The 27996-nt window shown below is 43.4% G+C and overlaps 1 protein-coding gene across 2 annotated transcripts; it reads left to right on the top strand.

The window, feature by feature from the left end:
- The first annotated feature begins 1467 nt into the window (after positions 1–1467).
- Positions 1468–26151, top strand: tmprss4a (transmembrane serine protease 4a). Of its 2 annotated transcripts, none has more exons than XM_071359276.1 (13): positions 1468–1593; positions 10813–10867; positions 11029–11172; positions 11546–11698; positions 12880–13006; positions 13109–13228; positions 20786–20829; positions 22957–23119; positions 23494–23660; positions 24081–24176; positions 24320–24462; positions 24676–24825; positions 25011–26151. In XM_071359276.1, the coding sequence occupies exons 3-13, from the start codon at positions 11061–11063 to the stop codon at positions 25020–25022; spliced, it is 1287 nt and encodes a 428-aa protein (XP_071215377.1). In that variant the 5' UTR covers positions 1468–1593; positions 10813–10867; positions 11029–11060; the 3' UTR covers positions 25023–26151. The 2 variants fall into 2 exon arrangements, with proteins under 2 accessions (XP_071215377.1, XP_071215376.1); XM_071359275.1 differs by lacking the exon at positions 1468–1593 and adding an exon at positions 4805–5245.
- The last annotated feature ends 1845 nt before the right edge of the window (positions 26152–27996 follow it).

The following is a 27996-nucleotide window of genomic DNA, read 5'->3' as shown; positions in this document are numbered from 1 at the left end:
GACCGAGAGACCCTACAGATAATTGTATGTTTGGTGTACAGAGATGAGGTAGTCATTCAACAATCATGTTAAAAACTACTATTGACCACAGAGTTAGTCCATGTATCAGACCTCAGGATAAGACCCAGATGCAGACAGTTCAAAGTTTTTTTACAAAAACAGGGGGCAGGCAAACGACAGGTCAAGGGCAGACAGAGGTCAGTAATCCAGAGCAGAGTCCGAAAGGTACAGAACAGCAGGCAGGCTCAGGGCAAGCAGAGGTCAGTAATCCAGGGCAGTGTCACAAGGTACAGAACAGCAGGCAGGCTCAGGGCAGGGAAAATGGTCAAAACCAAGAAAACTAGAAAACAGGGACTAGAGATGAAAACCAGTAGTACGGGAAAACTGCTGGTAGGCTTGACGAGACAAGACAAACTGGCGACAGACAAACAGAAAACACAGGTATGAATGCACAGTGGATAATGGGGAGAATGGGCGACACCTGGAGGGGGGTGGAGGTAAGTACCAGACAGTTCTAACAGATCACGGTGTGACACCATGCAACTTATCACGTGGCTTGTCAAGTAAATGTTTACTCCTGGACTTATTTAGGCTTGCCATAACAACGGGGTTGAATACTTATTGACTCTAAACATTTCAGCTTTTCATTTTTAGTTCTTTTTTGGGGGGGAGGGGGCAGAATTCCACTTTGACATTGTGCGGTATTGTATTTCGGCCAGCGACAAAAAAATCCAAATTGAATACATTTTCAATTCTGTCTGTAACACAACAAGATGTGTAAAAAGACAAGGCACTGTAGACACACAGCATTTACACAGAACTGATAACTGTTGAATGAGACTATTGAGACAATGTTCCCAACTCTGAGCCCATAGTTACTGATCAATAGTGTTGGCATCGGGGTAGGGGTCTGACTGTTTTCTACATACACCGACACCGGTGCGTATAGAGGGGATACCTTGAGGTGGCGGAGAAAAAGCTTCACAGAGAGTATGAGTATCGTGCATGACCTGCCTGTTATCTATTTTAACCTCGATGTTAGACAATTTAAAATGTTATCAATCCAATTCCGTTTGAAATCGTCATCACGGAGTAGTATTTTCCCTGAACTGTTTCCTTATATCCAATACCTCCAGCACACAGACAGAGGTGGTGTGTAACGTGAGAGTGAGGGGGACACAACACACTGACCAGAAACAAGTCTGAATATGTTTCCCTGGACTCATTCTCAACCATCCAAGCTAAAAAAAATACTAAAAAAAAACAGAGAGAGTGAGAGAGAGGTGGGATCGCATTAAAGGAAGGTTTCTCCCTAGGTAGGCAACACAAACAATGAGAGAGGGAAGGAAGCAGGAAGAGAGGGTAGGTTCTGGCACGTAAAACGTTATATTGAACATTGTAGTCAAAGGGACTGAGAAGGTGTAGAGAAGTGCAAGCATATTCAAAGCTCACTTCTACCTCTGCAGTCTTACTATAAGGATCCAGGTGGACCCCTAAAGACCACCAGGGGAACACTGACTCCAACATCCAGAGACCACCTGATTAGGACTCAGGGTGAAAGACCGACAGGCAATAGTAACTGGTTAACCTCATGTGAGTGACACAATTTGATCATTTAATTCTTAAGATTCTAAGCCGTGGAATGACCATCTTGTTTTAAGATGGTCATGCCATGGATCATTTAGCTATTTGATTTTGAATTGTAGGTATGCAAATATTTATATATTTTACTTATTTTCTTAAATATGTAGCCCATAGAAATGCATTGAATAACACATTCATAAAAGACAGTCAAAAAATAAATAATGACGAATAAGGTCTTGAAGTGTTTGTCCTATATTCAGGAAATATAAGAAAGCTCAGGAATATATATATACAGTGGCTGACATATATATATATATATATAAGGGGGGTAGGCACAGAACTCCCTTCATACTTCCATAGATTTTTTAAAGATAGTACCGGTTACCTTCACACTTGTGGGGGTCGTGTTATTGACAGTCCCCCTTTCCATAGAATGGACATAATAATCTGTAGGCCATAACGTTCGGACACTACAGATGATTTTGTGAGAAGACACATTTTCGGGATGTCTCATGGTCTGACAAACACCTCTGTAGCTCAGCCACCTTCCACGCAAATGCAGAAGGCTGCCACAGATTGCAGATATTTCTAACGTAAACTGACAGATTTCGATGGGAATTGTTTATGATGTTACTTAGATTGATGCACCGGTACGTCAATAGACACTATGGGGTTCAATAAGCAATGTTGTGTTGTGTATTGTTGTGTATTGCAACCTGGACTCAGGGGTAGACGTAACATAGTAAAATGAAATCCAGGATACTCCAATTATTGTGATATGTTACGTTTCGTATGGTACATATGGTACATCCATTTTGTACGATATGTTACAAATTACAATTCGTATGATATGTTACGATTTGCAATTCGTACAATATTTTATGAATTTCAATTCATATAAAACGTTACGAATTTACAAAATGTATGATATGTTCCGTATTACAATTTGTGTGGCTGACATTAGCTAGGTGGCTAATGCTAACTTTAGCTAGGTGGCTAATGTTAGCTAGGCTAGGGGTTAGGGTTAAATGTTAAGGTTAGGGTTAATGTTAGTGTTAGGAGTTAGGTTAAATGGTTAAGGTTAGGCTTAGGGGAAGGGTTAGTTGCAAAGTAGCTAAAAGTGGTATTTAGCTAAAATGCTAAAGTTATCCTTGATGAGATTTGAACACAAAACATTTGGGTTGTTAGATGTTTACTTATACACCTACCCATTCACCCCGTCCAACCACACTACGTTTGTTTTTGCATTAAGTAACCTTCTGTCTCATGTAACCATACCAAACGTAACATATCATACTAATTTGAATGTCTCGGATTTACATGTACTATGTTACGTCTAGTCTATGAGACCAGGCTGTGCATTATTGTGCATTTTAGTGTAATTCAATTATGTGGGGGCACCATTGCTTGTGCAGGCTTTATTTTATTTCTAAATGACAGTGTTGAGAGTGAACAATGGCTGTAGAACCTCATGAAGTTTGGTGTGTCTGTTTAACAGAAGCCAGGCCAGGTCAGGAGAGAACTTTTATAAAAATTATCTTCGGTAAGAGGATGGTCAATGTCCATTTTGATTGAGCTTGCACTAAGATTTAAAGATAGTGATTGTGAGATAATCAAGGTTAGGTATTGGGACACTAAAGCAAACGTAATAAATCACTCCACACAACTATAGAGGCCTGAGGGTAACGTCAGTTCAGCAGCGCCAGTCTGGATAATATTTAACCAATCCCAGACAATTTTGTACAGACTATGCTATACTGTCATTGCTGTAGAGACGATTCAAATTCCTCTTTTCCCTCTCTTCCTTCACACTCTCTCTCGCTCTGCATCCCTCACTCGCTCTCTCTGTCTCCCTCCGTTCAGACTCTTTATTTCAGTGTCTGAACTTTTTTCACAGTTGGGTGGCAATAACACGAACAGTTCATGGTGACACGTCGATTGTACTGTACTGTGGAACGGCGTTCTGTTATCTATTGCTGACATATCAACGTCTTATTCAGAAGATATTTTGGTTTGGCGGGGCTCGTTAACGGAGGCGAACTTTGAAACCAATAGAAAGTTCTCCATTTGCATTACTTCCTTGTTCTGAAGTTGGAAAACAGTAGTGTGATGAGAGGGCCAGGGGTCACGGTGTGGGTCATCATGGATTACAACCGGCTTCTGTTCTCAACAGAGGACCATTCTCTTTTATCCTGTCCTCTCTTTGTCTCTCTCTCTCTCTGACTGTCCGTCTCTCTCGCTCACTTTCACATAACCTCTCGGGCAACACGAGACCACCTAGGTTCTGCAAAGTAAACCAGGCAAGTTGCACGTACACAGACTGTTTTGACTGTGTTGATCCCTTGAGTACATTGTAAACCTTTTGTATAGCATGACCACAAAGCCACAGATCTGTATTGAAGTCAGAGTTCATTTGTTACTGCTCGATGTTGTCTAGCAATTCAGCATTGTTCAATGAGGAAACGGGCGGGCTCACAGGGAAGTAAGTTATTGGGTTATGAATCACTTAGAGTAGGCACGCTGTTAGTTGAAATCAAAGACAAATTGACCTATTGTTGACCATTGACTGGAAGGAAGGACACATTGAGAACCCAGAAGGAAACTGACCGATTATTTACTCCAGTGACACAATTAAAACGTTCCCAGAAATGTCACCCACGTGCCACACATAGCCTGAGGGGTGGTGGGATATTATATCAAGCTTTTGGCAATACGATTGTCAAATCCCCTAGTGAGGAGGGTTTTTGAAAAAGAGGAGTTACAGTAGAAACAAGTTTCTGGCCCAAGATATGATTGTGATCACGTATGCATTCCTGGGTTATGAGACATATGTCCTCTGGCTCAGAGAGCATAGTCGGACTGGAACTCCAACTGATTCTACAGACTAATTATTATTCAGTCAAAACAACAGGACAGGACTGGCCCACGCCCTGACCTGAAGGCGACTCACTACACACATCAGGTGCTTGTGTTTGAATGTGTGCGTGCACGTGTGTACGCGCGTGCGGCTTTGTCCGTCTGCCTATGTCTGTTCCTGTGTGTCTGTGCTTATTTGCGTGCGTGCATTTTTTTTATACATTCATGGACGAGAGATAGAGGAACAGAAAAAGAGAGAGATAGCGCCACCAGATCAGTCAAGGTAGTTTGTGTGAGGAGAGAGATAGAGGAAGTACACACGTAGAGAGAGGATAAGGTGTCCTATTACAGATACTAGTTTGGTGTTGTTTAGCGAGCATGGGGCTGGGCCACTCACAACAAATCCCTGTGGATTTCCGCAACACGGATACGCACAGAAACACACCGGCAGTCGCTAATACAGCAGCATACTTTTACAGCAGCAGGGCAAGTTAGGCAGCCTGCAGGACAGATCAAGTTTCACTGCCTGTGAATTGAGGGACAAACAACAGGGTTCCGAGAGGGCGAGAGAGAAAGATAGCAAGAGAGAGAGAGAAGGAAGGAAGAGAGAATAACCATAAGGACCGGCACAGAGTTGTGAGAGGTAAAACTGTAGAGGTAGAGGGAGAGAAGGCACAAGACGAAGGGAAGGGAGACTCTGTTGAAGGGAGATCTACTTGCTCCAGAGAGTGAAGTACAGTGCATCCTCTGTACCCTGTGACCTGTGAGTCTGGGCCAGCTGAGAGGGGACTTCAGCACCATGAGTGTGAGTAGAGATGGAGACTACAGTCTGTGAAAATAGGGGATCGGGCTAATCGCCTGTGGAGTAGTATTGATCACCTGTCACTCAGCTCTTACTGTGGACTCGCACTGTGGTGGTTTACGGGTTCACAGGGATGAGACTTTAGGGAAAACGAAACATATGGGATAACATGGCCATGTGTACCAGTATATAAATGTACGGTCTGTGTGTTTAGTGAACAATTGTTATGTATGCAAATAGTCCCTTGCAAAGCAAAGCGATCCTCAAGTGCATTTTAAAGTATTCCCATGTTGACGTTTTAAAGCCTCATTTTGAGGCGACTATTCTGACAATGTCTAGATTCTTGTGAGATCTATATGTATGAAATAGACATAGATTGGGGTTATTGGGATTGTACACGTCTGTCGTTTTTGTGGTCAGCCTGCAGCATTACGTAGGGCAGACGATGTGCCTTGGTGCCAGAAATACTAAGTGTTCAGCGATCAGTTCGTGTACGGAACTGGTGTGCATTTGCGTGTGTATGCCCATGAGTGCGCATGAATGTGTCTGTGTGTTTGTTGCTGGAGATTAAAACTCACAAGTAACTTCTCTAAAGGCCTTTCTTACTCTCACTTTAAAGTTCAACCCACAAAGGAGAGAGAGCACCTTTTGATACACTAAGGTGAAACATGCCAAGTGATTTTATCAGTGAAACCTTCTGTGGCCCAGCTCTGCTTCCCAAGGTGCTTCCTCAAATGCAAACTGGGTCTAGTCCCAGTGTTTACTCCACTGCATGGGCCAAATGGGCCAAACTACCTGAACACACCTCTGTCTTCCTCCCTCACAAGCATATACATCTGCATACATCTGTCTACAGGTCACTTCTATATGTTTAACTTATCCTCTCTCTCTCTCTCTTTTTCTCTCTCTCTCTCTTTATCTCTGTCTTGCTCTGCATATTTCTCTCTCTCTCTCTCTCTGTCTCGCTCTGCATATTTCTCTCTCTCTCTGGGATTTTATTCCACCACACCTTGTAAGTGTATGCCAACTGTTTGTCAAATTGAATTCTTGCAATGAGGTCATCATTGACATACAGCAGATTGTGTGATTCAGGTTTGGGTTGTACTGTTAGATGTCTTGTTGCAAAGTAGGCGATCCTTCAAGATACACATTTGAGTAAATGAATGGAGAAGGGCCAGCAGTTAGTGATCTCTAGTTTATATGTGGTCTACAAATCACTAGGAGTCTCTGTTTTCAATAGTTTGCTTTGTGCTGTATATTGCTGGTCACCTTTGATGAAACATTGCAGGCATTTATGTTATGTTTGGTACTGGGCAGTCAGCTGTCAGCTCCAAGATGTGCATAGTCACATGTCAAGTTGAACTGGCTCACCCTCCTCTTCTCCCACCTCTGTAGTCTACCGTCCATTCTTTCTTTCTCTCCTTTCTGCTCGCTCTTTGTAACCATATTTCCTGGTCACATAGCCTGCTGATGTTCACCTAGATTAGTTTGTTTACAGTACATCTATGTGGAGAGTTCCACCAACCAGCAGCGTCTCTATGACTCATGCAAATCATAAAAGATTTTGAATGACACACTCGCGCGTCTCTGTGCGTTTGAGTGTGTCATTCAAATCAACATTTACATACGGTTCGTGTGCACAGGCATGCAATCCGTGTTGTGTTTAATGCTAATCTTATGGGACCGATCTCTTTCACTTATCTGCCGTTGTCTTTCAACACTTTTCCTAAATGAGCAAGCATTTTCCTTAAAGAGAGACTGGTATCATACCCTGTAGGCGTCCAAATTATTTTATATAATGGAGGATTATACAGTAAATTAATGAAATATCAATATGAAATTAGCTTTTTAGGTAAACTTTTGTATCTCTGGTCTTACTGTTGTGTTACATGTGGAAGCACTCCAAGGCAAATTGAACGCAAACCCATGTCTAGCAGTTACTTCATCTGAGGCTTTGACATAGGACGCTTACAGTCAGGCACAGTGTGTCCACCTCTCTGACACACATAGCCCCCCCCATTTTGTTACGTTACAGCCTTCTTCTAAAATGGATAAAAAATAATAATAATCCCATCAAACTACACACAATACCCCGTAATGACAAAGCAAAAAAACGGGTTTTTAGAAATGTTTGCAAATGTATAAAACATTTAAAACAGAAATATCTTACTTACATAAGTATTCAGACCCTTTGCTATGGGACTCTATATTGAGCTCAGGTGCATCCTGTTTCCATTGATCATCCTTGAGATGTTCCTACAACTTGATTGGAGTCCACCTGTGGTCAATTAAATTGATTGGACATGATTTGGAAAGGCACACACCTGTCTATATAAGGTCCCAAAGTTTACAGTGCATGTCAGAGCAAAAACCAAGCCATGTGGTCAAAGGAATTGTCCGTAGAGCTCCGAGACAGGATTGTGTTGTGGCACCAATCTGGGGAAGGGTACCAAAAAATGTCTGCAGCATTGAAGGTCCCCAAGAACACAGTGGACTCCATCATTCTAAAATGATGTTTGGAACCGACAAGACTCTTCCTGGAGCTGGCCACCCGGCCAAACTGAGCAGTTTGCCAGAAGGCACCTAAAGGACTCTCAGACCATGAGAAACAATATTCTCTGGTGTGATGAAATCAAGATTGGGGGAAAATTGGCACCATCCCTATGGTGAAGCATGGTGGTGGCAGCATCATGCTGTGGGGATGTTTTTTAGCAGCAGGGACTGGGAGACTAGTCAGGATCGAGAGAAAGATGAACGGAGCAAAGTACAGAGGGATCATTGATGAAAGCCTGGTCCACAGCTCACAGGACCTCAGACTGGGGCAAAGGTTCATTTTCCAACAGGACAACGACCCTAAGCACACAGCCAAGACAACGCAGGAGTGGCTTCTGGACAAGTCTCTGAATGTCCTCGAGTGGCCCAGCCAGAGCCCGGATTTGAACCCGATCAAACATCTCTGGAAAGACCTGAAAATAGCTTTGCAGCGACACTCCCCATCTAACCTGACATAGCTTGAGTATGTCTGCAGAGACGAATGGGAGAAACTCCCCAAATACAGGTGTGGCAAGCTTGTAGCGTCATACCCAAGAAGACTCAAAACTGCAATCGCACAACACCTTTACTATGAAGCCCCTAAATAAGAACTGGTGCAACCAATTACCTTCAGTAGTCACATAATTAGTTAAATAAAGTCCACATTTGTGCAATCTAAGTGTCACATGATCTCTCACATGATCTCAGTATATATATACACCTGTTCTGAAAGGCCCCAGAGTCTGAAACACCACTAAGCAAGGGCCACCACCAAGCAAGCGGCACCATGAAGACCATGGAGCTCTCCAAACAGGTCAGGGACAAAGTTGTGGAGAAGTACAGATCAGGGTTGGGTTATAAAAAAATATCTGAAACTTTGAACATCCCACAAAGCACCATTAAATCCATTAATAAAAAATGGAAAGAATAGGGCACCACAACAAACCTGCCAAGAGAGGGCCGCCCACCAAAATTCACAGACCAGGCAAGGAGGGAATTAATCAGAGAGGCAACAAAGAGACCAAAGATAACCCGAACGAGCTGCAAAGCTCCACAGCGGAGATTGGAGTACCTTTCCATAGGACCACTTTAAGCCGTACACTCCACAGAGCTGGGCTTTACGGAAGAGTGGGCAGAAAAAAATAAGCAAACATGTTTGGTGTTTGCCAAAGGCATGTATATGGAAGACAGTACTCTGGTCAGATGAGACTAAATGTGAGCTTTTTAGCAATCTAGGAAAATGCTATGTCTGGCGCAAACCCAACACCTCTCATCACCCCGAGAACACCATCCCCATAGTGAAGCAAGTTGTGGGGATGTCTTTCATCGGCAGGGACTGGGAAACTGGTCAGAATTGAAGGAATGATGGATGGCGCTAAATACAGGGAAATTCTTGAGGGAAACCTGTTTCCAGAGATTTGAGACTGGGACGGAGGTTCACCTTCCAGCAGGACAATGACACTAAGCATACTGCTAAAGCAACACTCGAGTGGTTTAAGGGGAAACATTTAAATGTCTTGGAATGGCCTAGTCAAAGCCCAGACCTCAAACCTATTGAGAATCTGTGTTATGACTTAAAGAATGCTGTACACCAGCAGAACCCATCCATCTTGAAGGAGCTGGAGCAGTTTTGCCTTGAAGAATGAGCAAAAATCCCAGTGGCTAGATGTTCCAAGCTTATAGAGACATACCCCAAAAGACTTGCAGCTGTAATTGCTGCAAAAGGTGGCTCTACAAAGTATTGACTTTGGGGGAGTGAATAGTTATGCACGCTCAAGTTTTCAATTTTTTTTTGTCATATTTCTTGTTTGCTTCGCAATAAAAAATATGTTGCATCTTCAAAGTGGGAGACATGTTGTGTAAATCAATTGATACAACCCCCCCAAAAAATCTATTTTAATTCCAGGTTGTAAGGCAACAAAATAAGAGAATGCCAAGGGGGGTGAATATTTCGCAAGCCACTGTACCAATAAAAAAAAACTAGAAAAACTAAAATAAGTATTTTTGGATTTGGGGTTTAATGGTATAATCTGTAAACAAAAGCACAGAACTTTAAATACAGAAGACCAGCAGCAGTTAAGCACTGTGTTTACCCAGCCACTAAGAGCCCTGTCCCTCCCTATAGCAACCACCTTCCTTGTCCCTCCGCCAGTATGACCCTCCATATCTGCGGGGTGGTGTATTGTATGGTGGGGGGGCTTCCATATTAGGACAGCCTCAGTCTCAGCAGGACTTGGGTTCGCTGTTGCTCAGCGTGTCAGGAAGGACCAGATGACAGTCCGTAGACTGTACACATAGTGTATTAGTCTGGTGACAGATTTGTGCCGCCAGTTGGAGAGATCGGACAAAACAGACAGTACTGTAGATACCTAACAGACTGCTTGAGAGGCTTGTCACTGGTATTTTGGGATGTTGTTGCTTTCGGATCGTGACGGTTGTTTCACCAGTCAGCAGGTTTCATCCACCGAGGCAATGACCTATGACTCATGACAGTTATGATGGCAGGCAGTTGCGTTTCTGTACAACTGAACAATTCTATAATCATGAACACAATGTCATATAGAGAACAGTTAACCAAGTGTATATTCTATAACACAATATATTTGTAAAGCTGGGGCAGAACTGTCAATTACATAACTTGAATTAAGTCAAGTATAGCTTGACTCATTATATTACTGTGTATATAACATGCTCCACCATTTAAGATCTATTGCCCTTAAATGGAGTGGAATTGAACAGCGTAAAGCAACTACATACAGAGCAGAGAACCACACCTGAGCCTGTGTCATATGACTGTCTCTGTCTCTGTGTCGGACCGGGCCTTGGAATTGTGCCCACAGCACTAGGAGTGACAGTCAAAACACAACTTTGTGATGGGAGGCACACTGTGTTTCGTGTGTGTGCTCCTGATCCAATCTGTCATGCCTCCCCTTCTCTCGACCCTAGAACCTCACACTCGTACACACTGTCACACATTCTGCACTGAGCACAGTAAGACCCCCTTTGTCTCATTCACTCTCCTCTCTCTCTCTCTCCAGACTGACACCTGGCTCGCTGAAGAAGGCAATAGACCATTAAATCCTAGACAACAAGGTAAGCCATTGTTGTGGAATTGATACATTTTGAAATGATATTGCACAAGTATGGAATAATATGCAATGTCATACTGTCCAATTATGCTTTAGTTGCACGTGTCTACGTTTGAAATAGCTACAAAATGCTGATTGCTCTGTCTCTATTTTCCTCTCTCTCAGTTGTAGTGCGGCCTGGTCGAAAAAGAAAACTCATGCCGGCTCCGAACTCCCAGAAAGGGAAGTCCTCGTCGAGGAAGAGGGTCCTGATCACCGTGTTGATGGTACTGGTAGTGCTGGGGATCCTGGCCACGGCTGGCTACTTCAGTGAGTCCAGCTTCAACACCCATCATACCTGCATCCCAAACGGCACCCTACTCCCTACGTAGTGCACTACTTTTTGAACAGCGCCCATAGGGATCGAGCGTAGCGCAGTCAAAAGTAGTGCAATATGTAGGGAATATGGTGCCGTTTGGGACGCAGGCCCACCTCTGCACCCTCTCCTAACCTTCGCTAACACAAGACATACTAGTACTTCTCCCCCCCCTGTGCAAATGCTCAATGATTCACAATCAAACAGTAGCAACCTTATACAATTTGATTCCACAAAACTTGTGTGAATGATTCATTTCAGTCGCCAAACCATATTATTTCAAGAACCTGTCTCTGTCTTCTGTACTCTCTCCTCCTTTCACCTCAGTCGCGCAGCTGGTCAACAGTAAGTTCTTCTTCTGCTCCCGGTCGGTGAAGTTCATTCCCCTGGACAAAGCGTGTGATGGGATGGCGGACTGTTCAGGAGGAGAGGACGAGCTCACCTGTGTGACCAACATGACAGTCAACACTACCTTTCCAGGTAAACACACACACATACACATGCACAAACACACAAGCATGCATACATATACAAACACACACGGACAGGTACTCACACACACCACTCCATCTATACATCTTTATACATCTGTCTCTGTGTCACTTCTATATGGTTCCTCTCATTCTTTTCTCTCTCTCTCTCTCTCTCTCTCTCTCTCTCTCTCTCTCTCTCTCTCTCTCTCTCTCTCTCTCTCTCTCTCTCTCTCTCTCTCTCTCTCTCTCAATTCAATTCAATTCAATTCAATTCAATTCAATTCAAGGGGCTTTATTGGCATGGGAAACATGTGTTAACATTGCCAAAGCAAGTGAGGTAGATATTATACAAAAGTGAAATAAACAATACAAATTAACAGTAAACATTACACATACAGAAGTTTCAAAACAATAAAGACATTACAAATGTTATATTATATATATACAGTGTTGTAACAATGTACAAATGGTTAAAGCACACAAGTTAAAATAAACAAGCATAAATATGGGTTGTATTTACAATGGTGTTTGTTCTTCACTGGTTGCCCTTTTCTTGTGGCAACAGGTCACAAATCTTGCTGCTGTGATGGCACACTGTGGAATTTCTCCCAGTAGATATGGGAGTTTATCAAAATTGGATTTGTTTTCAAATTCTTTGTGGATCTGTGTAATCTGAGGGAAATATGTCTCTCTAATATGGTCATACATTGGGCAGGAGGTTAGGAAGTGCAGCTCAGTTTCCACCTCATTTTGTGGGCAGTGTGCACATAGCCTGTCTTCTCTTGAGAGCCATGTCTGCCTACGGCGGCCTTTCTCAATAGCAAGGCTATGCTCACTGAGTCTGTACATAGTCAAAGCTTTCCTTAAGTTTGGGTCAGTCACAGTGGTCAGGTATTCTGCCACTGTGTACTCTCTGTTTAGGGCCAAATAGCATTCTAGTTTGCTCTGTTTTTTTGTTAATTCTTTCCAATGTGTCAAGTAATTATCTTTTTGTTTTCTCATGATTTGGTTGGGTCTAATTGTGCTGTTGTCCTGGGGCTCTGTGGGGTGTGTTTGTGTTTTCTCTCTCTCTCTCTCTCTCTCTCTCTCTCTCTCTCTCTCTCTCTCTCTCTCTCTCTCTCTCTCTCTCTCTCTCTCTCTCTCTCTCTCTCTCTCTCTCTCTCTCTCTCTCTCTCTCTCTGTGTGCAGTACGTCTGGTCTCTGAGCAGAGTGTTCTCCAGATCTACAGTGACGGGACAGGATGGAGGAGTGTGTGTAGTGAGGACTGGACCCAGCAGCACACGGAGAAAGCCTGTCAGCAGCTGGGCTACACCTAGTGCGTCTCCTCACTCACTGCTCACCGAGCAACCCTTTTTTACATGTTCAGTATCTCTTAAATGTCTTTAAAATGTCTCTCCGTCTCCACTCGTTCCCACAGTAAACCCGTCAGTAGTACCATCTCAGTGAGGAACTTGTCCTCGTCCCTGAAGACAGGACCGTTCTCAGGGGTCAGGGTCGCAGCCGAAACCACCCCCATTTACCAGACTGTCATTGACCGGTAAGCATTAGGAGATGGGTTGTAATTGAGCCTGTTACCGTGGTGTGACTCTACAGTGTTCTGACGTTCACTCGGACACTTTCCAGCTGTGAGATTTAGTTTCAACAGAAAGGAGAACGGATCGGTAAAAATATACACAGTTCCTTGGTATCAAATACGGTTGGATAATTATCTTCATCAGTGCAGTAAATGGAGATTTGAAACAGGTCTAAATGAATGTTCCCCACTTTGCGTACTTCTGTCTGTACTTCTCTTATGGTACTTGTCTTATTTTCGCCAGGCCATAATTGTAAACAGTCATTTGTTCTTTATTGAACTGCCTTGTAAAATAGAGGTTAAATAAAAGTAAATGACTATATTGACCATGCAGCTATGTCTGCATCACTGTTACACTGTTCACTATACAGTGTTTGGGTTGGTTTGCTCCCATCCCACTGCCACTGTTTGTAGGAAGATGGCTATGTAGGCTCAGGCAATTGTGACATGCCAAATAGAATGCATGAATGCCACTCATGACATATGGGATGGCACCACCCTGTCTGTTTACTCTAAAACAGCCAAAGGAACTGGAAAAACAGGTCCTCTTTTTTCTTTCCTCCTTTTCTTGTCTCTCTCTACTTGTGATGCGTACAACTGCATCGTTGTTACGTGTACTCTCTCTCCGACTCCCAGCGTACACATTACAGTCATCTCTCTCTCTCTCTCTCTCTCTCTCTCTCTCTCTCTCTCTCTCTCTCTCTCTCTCTGACTCCCAGCGTACACGTTACAGTCATCTCTCTCTCTCTCTCTATCTCTCTCTCTCTCTCTCTCTCTCTCTCTCTCTGACTCCCAGCGTACACGTTACAGTCATCTCTCTCTCTCTCTCTCTCTCTCTCTCTCTCTCTCTCTCTCTCTGACTCCCAGCGTACACGTTACAGTCATCTCTCTCTCTCTCTCTCTCTCAATTCAATTCAATTCAATTCAATTCAAGGGGCTTTATTGGCATGGGAAACATGTGTTAACATTGCCAAAGCAAGTGAGGTAGATATTATACAAAAGTGAAATAAACAATACAAATTAACAGTAAACATTACACATACAGAAGTTTCAAAACAATAAAGACATTACAAATGTTATATTATATATACACAGTGTTGTAACAATGTACAAATGGTTAAAGCACACAAGTTAAAATAAATAAGCATAAATATGGGTTGTATTTACAATGGTGTTTGTTCTTCACTGGTTGCCCTTTTCTTGTGGCAACAGGTCACAAATCTTGCTGCTGTGATGGCACACTGTGGAATTTCTCCGAGTAGATATGGGAGTTTATCAAAATTGGATTTGTTTTCAAATTCTTTGTGGATCTGTGTAATCTGAGGGAAATATGTCTCTCTAATATGGTCATACATTGGGCAGGAGGTTAGGAAGTGCAGCTCAGTTTCCACCTCATTTTGTGGGCAGTGTGCACATAGCCTGTCTTCTCTTGAGAGCCATGTCTGCCTACGGCGGCCTTTCTCAATAGCAAGGCTATGCTCACTGAGTCTGTACATAGTCAAAGCTTTCCTTAAGTTTGGGTCAGTCACAGTGGTCAGGTATTCTGCCACTGTGTACTCTCTGTTTAGGGCCAAATAGCATTCTAGTTTGCTCTGTTTTTTTGTTAATTCTTTCCAATGTGTCAAGTAATTATCTTTTTGTTTTCTCATGATTTGGTTGGGTCTAATTGTGCTGTTGTCCTGGGGCTCTGTGGGGTGTGTTTGTGTTTGTGAACAGAGCCCTAGGACCAGCTTGCTTAGGGGACTCTTCTCCAGGTTCATCTCTCTGTAGGTGATGGCTTTGTTATGGAAGGTTTGGGAATCGCTTCCTTTTAGGTGTTTGTAGAATTTAACGGCTCTTTTCTGGATTTTGATAATTAGTGGGTATAGGCCTAATTCTGCTCTGCATGCATTATTTGGTGTTCTACGTTGTACACGGAGGATATTTTTGCAGAATTCTGCATGCAGAGTCTCAATTTGGTGTTTGTCCCATTTTGTGAAATCTTGGTTGGTGAGCGGACCCCAGACCTCACAACCATAAAGGGCAATGGGCTCTATGACTGATTCAGGTATTTTTAGCCAGATCCTAATTGGTATGTTGAAATTTATGTTCCTTTTGATGGCATAGAAGGCCCTTCTTGCCTTGTCTCTCAGATCGTTCACAGCTTTGTGGAAGTTACCTGTGGTGCTGATGTTTAGGCCGAGGTATGTATAGTTTTTTGTGTGCTCTAGGGCAACGGTGTCTAGATGGAATTTGTGGTCCTGGTGACTGGACCTTTTTTGGAACTCCATTATTTTGGTCTTACTGAGATTTACTGTCAGGGCCCAGGTCTGACAGAATCTGTGCAGAAGATCTAGGTGCTGCTGTAGGCCCTCCTTGGTTGGTGACAGAAGCACCAGATCATCAGCAAACAGTAGACATTTGACTTCGGATTCTAGTAGGGTGAGACCGGGTGCTGCAGACTGTTCTAGTGCCCGCGCCAATTCGTTGATATATATGTTGAAGAGGGTGGGGCTTAAGCTGCATCCCTGTCTCACCCCACGACCCTGTGTGAAGAAATGTGTGTGTTTTTTGCCAATTTTAACCGCACACTTGTTGTTTGTGTACATGGATTTTATAATGTCGTATGTTTTACCCCCAACACCACTTTCCATCAATTTGTATAGCAGACCCTCATGCCAAATTGAGTCGAAGGCTTTTTTGAAATCAACAAAGCATGAGAAGACTTTGCCTTTGTTTTGGTTTGTTTGGTTGTCAATTAGGGTGTGTAGGGTGAATACATGGTCTGTTGTACGGTAATTTGGTAAAAAGCCAATTTGACATTTGCTCAGTACATTGTTTTCATTGAGGAAATGTACGAGTCTGCTGTTAATGATAATGCAGAGTATTTTCCCAAGGTTACTGTTGACGCATATTCCACGGTAGTTATTGGGGTCAAATTTGTCTCCACTTTTGTGGATTGGGGTGATCAGTCCTTGGTTCCAAATATTGGGGAAGATGCCAGAGCTAAGGACGATGTTAACCTTTCACGAGCCTCTACCCCGGGTCCGGGATCACCCCCCACCCCCCCCACACACTGATTAGCATAGCTAGCATAGCTTCACAAGTAGATAGTAGCATCTAAATATCATTAAATCACAAGTCCAAGACACCAGATGAAAGATACAGATCTTGTGAATAAAGCCACCATTTCAGATTTTTAAAATGTTTTACAGGGAAGACAAAATATGTAAATCTATTAGCTAAACACGTTAGCAAAATACACCACTATTCTAACTCCATCAGTTTCTTACTCCTTCAGGTGCTATCACCAATTCGGCTCAACTAAGATATTGATAGCCAATAACCTATAAAAAAAACCATCAGATGACAGTCTGATAACATATTCATGGTATAGGATAGTTTTTGTTAGAAAAAAGTGCATATTTCAGGTAGAAATCACAGTTTACAATTGCACCGACCATCACAAATCGACTAGAATTACTAGATAGAGCAACGTGTATGACCAATTTACTCATCATAAAACATTTCATAAAAATAGACAAAGCATAGCAATGGAAAGACCCAGTTCTTGTGATTTCAGACCATATTTCAGATTTTCTAAGCGTTTTTCAGCGAAAACACAATAAATCGATAAGTTAGCATACCACATGTGCAAACGTTACCAGAGCATCGATTCCAGCCAAAGAGCGCTATAACGTAATCACCGCCAAAATATATTAATTGTTTCACTAACCTTCTCAGAATTCTTCCGATGACACTCCTGTAACATCATTTTACAACATACATATACAGTTTGTTCGAAAAGGTGCATATTTAGCCATACAAAACCGTGGTTATACAATGGAAATAGTCACAACTCAAGCCTCAAAATGAGGAACGTCAGCTTTCAGAGTGATCTAGTTTAATCGAAAGCTAATCATATACTTGACTAAAAAATACAGGGTTGACAGGAATCGAAAGACAAATTAGTTCTTAATGCAACCGCTGATTTACATTTTTAAAATTATCCTTACTTTTCAATACAGGGTTCGCCAAGTGAAGCTATACCAAACAAAATGGCGAAATATGCGTTTAAAATATTTCGACAGAACAACGATTTATCATATTAAATATTGCTTACTTTGAGCTGTTCTTCCATCATATTCTTGGGCAATGTATCCTTTCTATGTTATAAACGTCTTTTGGTCGATAGATGTCCTCTGTCCTTCGAAATATCCACTAACGATCGAACGGGACCCCAAAACGTGTCCAAAGTTTCAGAGTGCACAACAAAGAAATTCCTCAAAATCGCACTAAACGGATATAAATTGCTATAAAACGGTTCAAATTAACTACATTATGATGTTTTTAACAACTATAACGACTGAAAACATGACCGGAGAAATATTGCTGGTTAGACAAGGATTTGGAATGAGGCAAGTCCGATGTCCTTCACGCTTCAGGCGCGCGACGAGAAAGGGCGGTCCCTATACATTTTGTGGTTTTATAATGGCTGGGATTGTGCAATAGACTCCATTCAAAACGTGATGACGTACAGACACCCAGAGGAAGACGTAGGCAGTGTCGGTTTCTTCATAGCATTCACTGTCGCCTTAAAAACAGACTCCAGATCAGGGGTAAAAATTTCTGGAATCTGACCCCTGTCATGAAAAGTGCTGTAGATATTGTTCTGTACCACTCAGAGACAAAATTCCAACTTCTATAGAAACTAGAAGGTGTTTTCTATCCAATAATAACAATAATATGCATATTGTACGATCAAGAATTTAGCACGAGGCAGTTTAATTTGGAGACCCAAATATGCTAATGCGGAACAGCACCCCCTATAGTTGCAAGAATTAAAGAGTTTTAGTATAGCCAATTGGAATTTGTTGTCTGTATATTTGATCATTTCATTAAGGATACCATCAACACCACAGGCCTTTTTGGGTTGGAGGGTTTTTATTTTGTCCTGTAACTCATTCAAGGTAATTGGAGAATCCAGTGGGTTCTGGTAGTCTTTAATAGTTGATTCTAGGATTTGTATTTGATCATGTATATGTTTTTGTTCTTTATTCTTTGTTATAGAGCCAAAAAGATTGGAGAAGTGGTTTACCCATACATCTCCATTTTGGATAGATAATTCTTCGTGTTGTTGTTTGTTTAGTGTTTTCCAATTTTCCCAGAATTGGTTAGAGTCTATGGAGTCTTCAATTACATTGAGCTGATTTCTGACGTGCTGTTCCTTCTTTTTCCGTAGTGTATTTCTGTATTGTTTTAGTGATTCACCATAGTGAAGGCGTAGACTCAGGTTTTCCGGGTCTCTATGTTTTTGGTTGGACAGGTTCCTCAATTTATTTCTTAGATTTTTGCATTCTTTATCAAACCATTTGTCATTGTTGTTCATTTTCTTCGGTTTTCTATTTGAGATTTTTAGATTTGATAGGGAAGCTGAGAGGTCAAATATACTGTTAAGATTTTCTACTGCCAAGTTTACACCTTCACTATTGCAGTGGAACATTTTACCCAGGAAGTTGTCTAAAAGGGATTGAATTTGCTGTTGCCTAATTGTTTTTTGGTAGGTTTCCAAACTGCATTCCTTCCATCTATAGCATTTCTTAATGTTACTCAGTTCCTTTGGCTTTGATGCCTCATGATTGAGTATTGCTCTGTTCAAGTAGACTGTGATTTTGCTGTGGTCTGATAGGGGTGTCAGTGGGCTGACTGTGAACGCTCTGAGAGACTCTGGGTTGAGGTCAGTGATAAAGTAGTCTACAGTGCTACTGCCAAGAGATGAGCTATAGGTGAACCTACCATAGGAGTCCCCTCGAAGCCTACCATTGACTATGTACATACCCAGCGTACGACAGAGCTGCAGGAGTTGTGACCCGTTTTTGTTGGTTATGTTGTCATATTTGTGCCTAGGTGGGCATATGGGGGAGGGAATGCTGTCACCTCCAGGTAGGTGTTTGTCCCCCTGTGTGCTGAGGGTGTCAGGTTCCTGTCCAGTTCTGGCATTTAGGTCGCCACAGACTAATACATGTCCCTGGGCCTGGAAATGATTGATTTCCCCCTCCAGGATGGAGAAGCTGTCTTTATTAAAGTATGGGGATTCTAGTGGGGGGATATAGGTAGCACACAGGAGGACATTTTTCTCTGTTAAGATAATTTCCTTTTGAATTTCTAGCCAAATGTAAAATGTTCCTGTTTTGATTAATTTAATGGAGTGAGTTAGGTCTGCTCTATACCAAATTAGCATTCCCCCTGAGTCCCTTCCCTGTTTCACACCTGGTAGTTTGGTGGATGGGACTACCAGCTCTCTGTAACCTAGAGGGCAACCAGTGGGTCCGTTTCCGCTATACCATGTTTCTTGCAGGATGACAATGTCTGCATTACCGATTTCTTTGGTGAAGTCCGTGTTCCTGCTCTTTAGGCCAAAGGCAGATGACCTCAGGCCTTGGATATTCCAGGATGATATAGTGAAGGCTTTTTGTTCCATAAAGTGTCCAATGTTGTTGGCCGTGTGGTTTGGCCTCAGGCCAGTAAGTGTGAGCAGAGCCTGCTGAGCATCTGGTACATGCCGTTGGCTTGGGCAAGTGTAAGAGTGGGGGTTGGGCCTGTTTGCCCGCTCACTACCTGGGCGTATGTGTGTGTATGCGTATCTCTCTCTCTCTCTCTCTCTCTCTCTCTCTCTCTCTCTCTCTCTCTCTCTCTCTCTCTGACTCCCAGCGTACACGTTACAGTCATCTCTCTCTCTATCTCTCTCTCTCTCTCTCTCTCTCTCTCTCTCTGACTCCCAGCGTACACGTTACAGTCATCTCTCTCTCTCTCTCTCTCTCTCTCTCTCTCTCTCTCTCTCTCTCCCAGCGTACTCTCATCTCTCTCTCTCTCTCTCTCTCTCTCTCTCTCTCTCTCTCTCTCTCTCTCTCTCTCTCTCTCTATCTCTCTCTCTCTCTCTCTCTCTGACTCCCAGCGTACACGTTACAGTCATCTCTCTCTCTCTCTCTCTCTCTCTCTCCGACTCCCAGCGTACACGTTACAGTCATCTCTCTCTCTCTCTCTCTCTCTCTCTCCGACTCCCAGCGTACACGTTACAGTCATCTCTCTCTCTCTCTCTCTCTCTCTCTATCTCTCTCTCTCTCTCTCTCTCTCTCTCTCTCCGACTCCCAGCGTACACGTTACAGTCATCTCTCTCTCTCTCTCTCTCTCTCTATCTCTCTCTCTCTCTCTCTCTCTCTCCGACTCCCAGCGTACACGTTACAGTCATCTCTCTCTCTCTCTCTTCCTCTCTCGATGTGTGTCTCTGACTATGCAATGCTCTCTGTTTTTCTGACACAAACAATTTAGGAGTTTCTGTTCTTTCCCCATCCTTGTTTCTGTAATTAGAGGAAACAAGAAGTACGAGTATGTTATTTCTGACTGACACTAAACCGACACTGAAGATTAACTCTGGAATCTTACTCAATGTCTACCTATGATGTTTGGTAATTGCGTTTTGAATGTGTCTCTATGCACACCACATGTGATGTGTGTTGAATTCCCCTCTCTGTCTGATTGCAGCCAGGTGTGTAACTCAGGATCCGTGATCTCCCTGACCTGCTCCGGTAAGCCTTGCCTCTGCCTCTGATACCCAGCCTCACACTGCAGTGCTTTCGGAAAGTAGTCAGACCCTTTGACTTTATGTTACGTTACAGCAAGGGTGGGCAATTCCTGTCCTCGAGCGCCTGATTGGTGCCACAGTTTTGCCCCAGCTCACACACCTGACTCCAATAATCACCTAATCAGGAGCTTCAGTTTAGAATGCAATTTGATTCATCAGCTGGGTTTGCTAGGGATGGAGGAAAAAGTGACACCTCTCAGGCCCTCGAGGACTGGAGTTGACCACCCCTGCGTTACAGCAATATTCTAAAATGGATTGAATAAAATAATTCCTCAACAATCTACACACAATACTCCATAACGACAAAATGAAAACAGGTTTGTAGACATTTTTGCACATTTATTAAAAATAAAAAAACAAATACCTTATTTACATAAGTATTCAGACCCTTTGCTATGAGACTGAAAATGGAGTTCAGGTGCATCCTGTTTCACTTGTGGTAAATTCAATTGATTGGACATGATTTGGAAAGGCACACACCTGTCTATATAAGGTCCCACAGTTGACAGTGCATGTCAGAGCAAAAACTAAGCCACGAGGTTGAAGGAATTGTCCATAGAACTCGGAGACAGGATTGTGTCGAGACACAGATCTGGGGAAGGGTACCAAGGAATTTCTGCAACATTGAAGGTCCCCAGGAACACAGTGGGCGCCATCATTCTTAAATGGAGGAAAATTGGAACCACCAACACTCTTCCTGGACAAACTGAGACATCAGGGGAGAAGGGCCTTGGTCAGAGAGATCACCAAGAAGCCGATGGTCGCTCTGACAGAGCTCCAGAGTTCCTCTGTGGAGATGGTGGAACCTTCCAGTAGGACAACAATCTCTGCAGCATTTCACCAATCAGGCCTTTATGGTAGAGTGACCAGATGGAAGCCACTCCTCAGTAAAACGCACATCACATCCCTCTTGGAGTTTGCCAGAAGGCACCTAAAGGACTCTCAGACCATGGAAAAACAATTCTCTGGTCTGATGAAGCCAAGGTTGAACTCTTTGGACTGATTTCCAAGTGACACATCTGGAGGAAACCTGGCACCATTCCTACAGTCAAGCATGGTGGTGGCAGCATCATGCTGTGGGGATGTTTTTCAGCGGCGGGGACTGGGAGACTAGTCAGGCTTGAGGAAAAGATGAACGGAGAAAAGTACAGAGATCCTTGATGAAAACCTGGTCCAGAGTTCTCAGGACCTCAGACTGGGGTGAAGGTTCACCGTCCAACAGGACCACGACCCTAAGCACACAGCCAATATAACGCAGGAGTGGCTTCAGGACAAGTCTCTGAATGTCCTTGAGTGGCCAAGCCAGAGCCCGGACTTGAACCCGATCAAACATCTCTGGAGAGACCAGAAAATATTTGTGCAGCAATTCTCCCCATCTTATCTGACAGAGCTTGAGAGGATCTGCAGTGAAGAATGGGAGAAACTCCCCAAATACAGGTGTGCCAAGGTTGTAGCGTCATACCCAAAGAGACTCGAGGCTAATTGCTGCCAATGGTGTTTCAACAAAGTACTGAGTAAAGGGTCTGAATACTTCTGTAAATTGAAATTTCTGTTTTTTATTTGTAATACATTTGTAAAAAAAAATGTTTTTGCTTTGTCATTATGGGATATTGTGTGAAATGATATGAAAATAAACTATTTAATCCATTTTAGAATGAGGCTGTAACGTAACAAAATGTGGAAAAAGTCAAGGGGTCTGAATACTTTCCGAATGCACTTTATGTCACCTTCCTCTCCCACTTTACTGGACTCCCCCACTCTTTCCACCCGACTGGTCATTTGGGAAAGACTTGAGTGATATTCATCCTCCCAGTTGAGTTGAGTTGTACAAGAGATCGCGACAGAAAGACTGAGACACAGAGACAGACAGTGATGGAGAGTGCAGGCCAACATGACAGGATCCAGGCAACAAGCCACTTTGTAAAGGGTCAGTGCTAGATTGAGTGTGTTACTTAACTGACAGGTAGCAACGCTAACTACCTTTGCGTACAAGGCAACTCCTGTGATGCTACCTTTAGTACTTTACAAAACTCTTCAGTGGACTAAACGGTCTTTCCCCTGTGTGTGTCAGACTGTGGAGAGCGGGGGCGATCGGACCGTATCGTGGGGGGTGTGGATGCGTCTATAGAAGAGTGGCCGTGGCAGGTGAGCCTGCAGCAGAACGGACAACACACCTGTGGAGGGTCACTGGTGTCACCAGGCTGGGTCATCACAGCAGCGCACTGCTTCTCTGGGTCAGTACCACTGGACACCCAATAGGGTGGCGGGTAGCCTAGCGGTTAAGAGCGTTGGGCAAGTAACTGGAAAGCTGCTGGTTCGAATCCCCGAGCCAACTAGGTGAAACATTTGTTGATGTGCCCTTGAGCAAGGCACTTAACCCTAATTGCTGTCTGCTAAATTACAAAAATGTAAAATCATATACACTGTAGAATGTGTGCGTGTCTACTCTGGATATCTACAGCTATCTTAACCAGACATAAACGATTTAACTCTGACCATCCAATGTGGAAACTCCAATAAAGTATGCAATCGTATACTATGCTTAAGCATCTAGAGACAGAGGTCCTGCTGCTAACCTCTGTACCTCTTACCTCTCCTGGTCCTACAGTAGTAAGAAAGAACTGAGTCGCTGGCAGGTGGTGTCTGGGAGGACCTACATGGGCACCCTGGGAGGCTCGTATGTAGACAGGATCATACTGAACGGACGCTACAACGCAGTCCGCAATGACTACGACCTGGCCATGATGAGGCTGACCAAACCCATCACTGTAGGAGGTATGTCACTTGCCCGACGTGACGTTTAAGCAACGCACAGACTGTGGTACTGAATTTGCTGGACAGTTCCAGGTTTCTCAAAGGCTAGACATAACAAAAGCCCCACATCCACCTATTCTGGTTTTAAATATACTTACCATGAAGAACATTTCTCAGCACTCTCAAAAATGAATGCTAAAAGCACTACATATCGATATGGAAAAATCTACTTGTGAAAGCAGTTCGATTCCAGGAAGAGAGAATGCATTCAGGGTAGATTCTGACCTCTAGTGGCCAATTTATCAAACTGTCAATTTCAATGAGTCTTGCAACATGGGCCATCCCTCTAGGGAAATACTGTATATTTAGATTGCAATGAGAGTAGGCTGTGATTTATTTATGAAGAAGTACATGTCATTAACGTTCTGTTTCCTCCACCAGACTCTCGTCGGCCCGTGTGTTTGCCCCCTAAGAACCTGGGCCTGAAGGCAGGAGACATTATGACGGTGACAGGCTGGGGCTACCTGGAGGAGAAGGGTGAGCACACAGCAAACAAAACTTGCCTTTCTCTCACCCTCGTCATCTCTATCCAACAAGCACATGTACTCAAAATGATTCTCACAGAATGTTATTAATAGTCACTTTCTTCTCTTCTCCTTCTCATCCCACTGTCACCTCAGGTAAAGTGTCTCCTGGCCTCCAGAAGGCTACCCTTCCCCTTATAGACAGTGATCAGTGCTCCAGTCCCACTGTCTACGGTTCCTCAATTACTCCCAGGATGCTTTGCGCTGGTTACCTGAAGGGCAAAGTGGACGCATGTCAGGTAAGAAGTGGAATGTTTGCTTTGAGAAAAACAGAAGAGAAACTAAGATAGATTTTGTCGTGAGTACGTTCGACGACTCATCCTGTAAGAAAACAAAACGGGAAGACCTTATGACACTCTATAGAGTATCCACCCTCAACTTTGGCAGTTGCCATATGTGTATAGTGCGTAATTCCGGTGTACCTAATGCAATTGTTGGGTCATGTGTTGTAGGGAGACAGTGGTGGTCCTCTTGTGTACCTGTCAGAACAATGGCAGCTGGTGGGGGTGGTGAGCTGGGGGATCGGCTGTGCCAGAGAGGGTCGACCAGGGGTCTACTGTAACGTGGACGATATGCTCAACTGGATCCACACTGTCATGGAGGTATGTATGTATATATGTCTGCTCACACAGGAGAGGCAAGGAGCTAGTGCATTTTAATAGTGTTTCTTTGCACTTTGTTCTATGTAAAGTCTAGATGAGGTATGCTGCTGCCCTGGAAATTAAGACGAATAATAGTGTCTTTTACACAATGTAATGGTTTGACCATGTGTACTTTATTGTTCTAGAAAAACTCTTGAAGCCTCAAACCATGACCAAGATGCTCTATTGCGTTGGGCTCCCTGATTTCAGCGGATCTACGTAGAGCTCATGGGAATAGAAGAGGAATCCTCTTCAAAGTGCAATTTAAAACCCCTACAACAATACATAACTCAAACCAACACACACACACATGCCCGCACTATCAGATATGCACAAAAGTGCACGGACGCAAACACACACGGACACACACAACACTCCTTCTTTACTACAGGTTATTCACGTTGTGGCTTGTGCCATTTTTAGGTATCTCAGGGGCCACTGACGTGGCAGTGAAAAAACGATCGCTTAAGAAGACAGTCGGTCTGGGCCCGCGTCCCAAATGGCACCCTATTGCCTTTTAAAGTGCACGACTTTTGATCAGAACCCTGCGGGTGAAAGTGGTGCACTATCAAGGGAATAGGGGGCCATTTGGGACGAAGCCTGGGCTTTTCACATGGCTGAGCACTTGAGACAGGACTCTCACCAAGTGCCTCTGCCGTCTTTTCTGTCAACGAGGTTGCGAGAAGACAGCCATGCACGCCGTGCCTGACCACGTTTATAAATGTAACGTGGTCATGTGACCACGTCTTCACGTGGGTATTGAAACGCACTGCACAATGTTCAACATGTTCACCCAACTGTCCATGGGTGAAATGTCTTCATGAAAATATATGTAGGTAAAGTTTATGTGCCATGCAGTTGAAAATGGCATTTTTACCAAATGTTAAATGAGTATGGTGCTGTGACGTGACGTGAACCTCAATGGAGGGGTTATTAGTCTCCTGGAAATACCGTGCTCTAGATCCCATCGTGGATTCACTTGTGCACTTTCAGGTGGTCAGACCTATTCACGGTGTGCCAATAGATTTCCAGTGTGCAATTGGAATAATCCCTACAATATGCACATGTGCAAGGTTCTGATTAATGACGTGTGTTTTTTTAAGACATTGTGATTTCCTTTCTTTGTATAGAGATTTCCTTTCTTTGTATAGCTGTACATATTGTATACGACGCAGAAGTTGTTGTCTGTGTAAGATCAGAATGTCTGTCTTGCACGTGTTGTTGGTATGTTTTATAAAGGGATGCCTGTGTTAAATAAATTATCAGATTGGGATGAACTTTGAGTAATTGGATGTCTCGGAAGTGTGTGATTGTAATGCCTAAACCCTGTATTCATGACATGTAAGCCTGAGTCATCCTGTTGGCTATATGGGGAAGTTACAAGACAGTAGTGCCAGTAAAGTTACTCCACAGCCTCAGCAACAGACAGACACAATAACTCCTTTTATGCAAACCTTTATTTCATATATATATATATATGTATACTTGTTTCCTACAATCCAGAGAAAAAAACGATTGAAGTGCATAGTTATGAGATGGGAGAATGTGGGACATTATTACAGAGACAAATTAAGGGGAGTAGCACATTCACTTTATAGTTAAACGAAGCATCGTGTTGGAGACCGAGGGAGTTGAGTTGGGTCAGCCATCGACTGCCTCACAGTAAGTGGGTGAGTATGTTTGGTGGGTGAGAGGGCGAGCTGTTTTCTTCAGCACGAGCCACATTAGCCCTCATACTCAGCTTGGGCTTGACAGTGGTCGTTACAATTTAGCAAGACATTACGGAAGTACAGCACTCTTTAACCCCAATAACAAATAGCAAATGTAGTGTACTTAGTCATCAGTTAGGATGATATTGCCACTTGAGTCCATTCAAGCCTGGCCGTTTAGTGACTACGACCCACAGACAGTAACGCCGTGGGTGAGGCCAGTGAGGAAGTGAAAACAGCTCCTCCTCAGAACCCTGGACAGCTCCTTGGAGTAGAGGATGATGGGTAAAAACTGTGTACACCTATAGGTGTGTGTTGTGATTCTGACAGGCAGTAACCTGGCTACCTGTGAGCTCAGAGTAAAAGTCATATCTATTTAAGTAAGGAGTAAACTGTGCTGTGGGTAGCTTGAGTTGGCTACAGATGCACATTGTAGTAAGGATTCAAATATATACTTATTTTGCTTGTTTGTTTCACTTGGCCTCGGTGGGCTAAAACAGCGCACAACTGAGCCCATAGAAAAGGTGTTTTAAAATGCAGTTTGGCCAGGGGACCTGTACCGCTCTGTACAGTATACTGCAGGTTGGAACAGTGGGTGTTCTCTGCACTGGAATGTGGGAAGCAGAGAGCAGACTTCACAAACTCTTGGCTTGGCAGTGTGAGTAGGAGTCGCTCCGGCAGTGGGCCGCAGGAAACCCATATTAGTATCAAATCAGATGATTCTTACATCTACTACATACGAAGCAGACAATGTTAGGACTGAGTGGATATATTTCTATTTCTGTCCCCTGACTGTCATTGTCGATCTTTATATTGGATAAATATACCTTGTGGTAATGTAATCTACAATGCTTTGGTAGAAATTGGTTCTTTTTTGAGCTGCAGAACAGTCACATGACATAATGTGTTGAATTTCAAGGTTGTGCAAGTGTGATGAGAGTGTATCAAATGATGCTTAATTAGACTGTGCTATAACAGTACTCATAATACTACCAACCATGCTGTTAGTCTGTGTTGCCTGAGACATTGGCTCTCAGGGTGAGTCGTGTGGATCTGCCACGGCGATGCAGACTTGAGCTGGATTGCAGCTTTTAGTCTATCATAACATGCGATCCACAATGCATCACTGCGGCTATGCGACTACCACTAGAGCAGCACTACATTGGGCATGCTCACTGCTGCACCCCACAGCTCAGGCACGCACAGTCGAGCTCAGAGCTTGTGGATCTCAGCTCAGACGTGGCTAGTCGAGCGCAGAGCTTGTGGATCTCAGCTCAGACGTGGCTAGTCGAGCACAGAGCTTGCGGATCTGAACACACCGAGGGGCTTGAACAGACAATGTTCTTCGAGAGATACTGAAACAGTGAACGATAACTCTGCACTTAGTAACACACAAGGCTTGAAATGCCGATGGTATTTTTGG

Source organism: Salvelinus alpinus, chromosome 22, assembly GCF_045679555.1.
Source record: "Salvelinus alpinus chromosome 22, SLU_Salpinus.1, whole genome shotgun sequence".
Taxonomy (NCBI): domain Eukaryota; kingdom Metazoa; phylum Chordata; class Actinopteri; order Salmoniformes; family Salmonidae; genus Salvelinus; species Salvelinus alpinus.
Note: the sequence above shows the minus strand (reverse complement) of the source record. Positions and strands in the feature narration are given on the sequence as shown.

Excerpts from the sequence above, each read along its gene's own strand:
- tmprss4a (XM_071359275.1), top strand. Across the intron at positions 10,868-11,028 it reads ATTAAATCCTAGACAACAAG|TTGTAGTGCGGCCTGGTCGA; the intron begins GTAAGCCATTGT and ends CCTCTCTCTCAG. Across the intron at positions 24,177-24,319 it reads GGGCTACCTGGAGGAGAAGG|GTAAAGTGTCTCCTGGCCTC; the intron begins GTGAGCACACAG and ends CTGTCACCTCAG.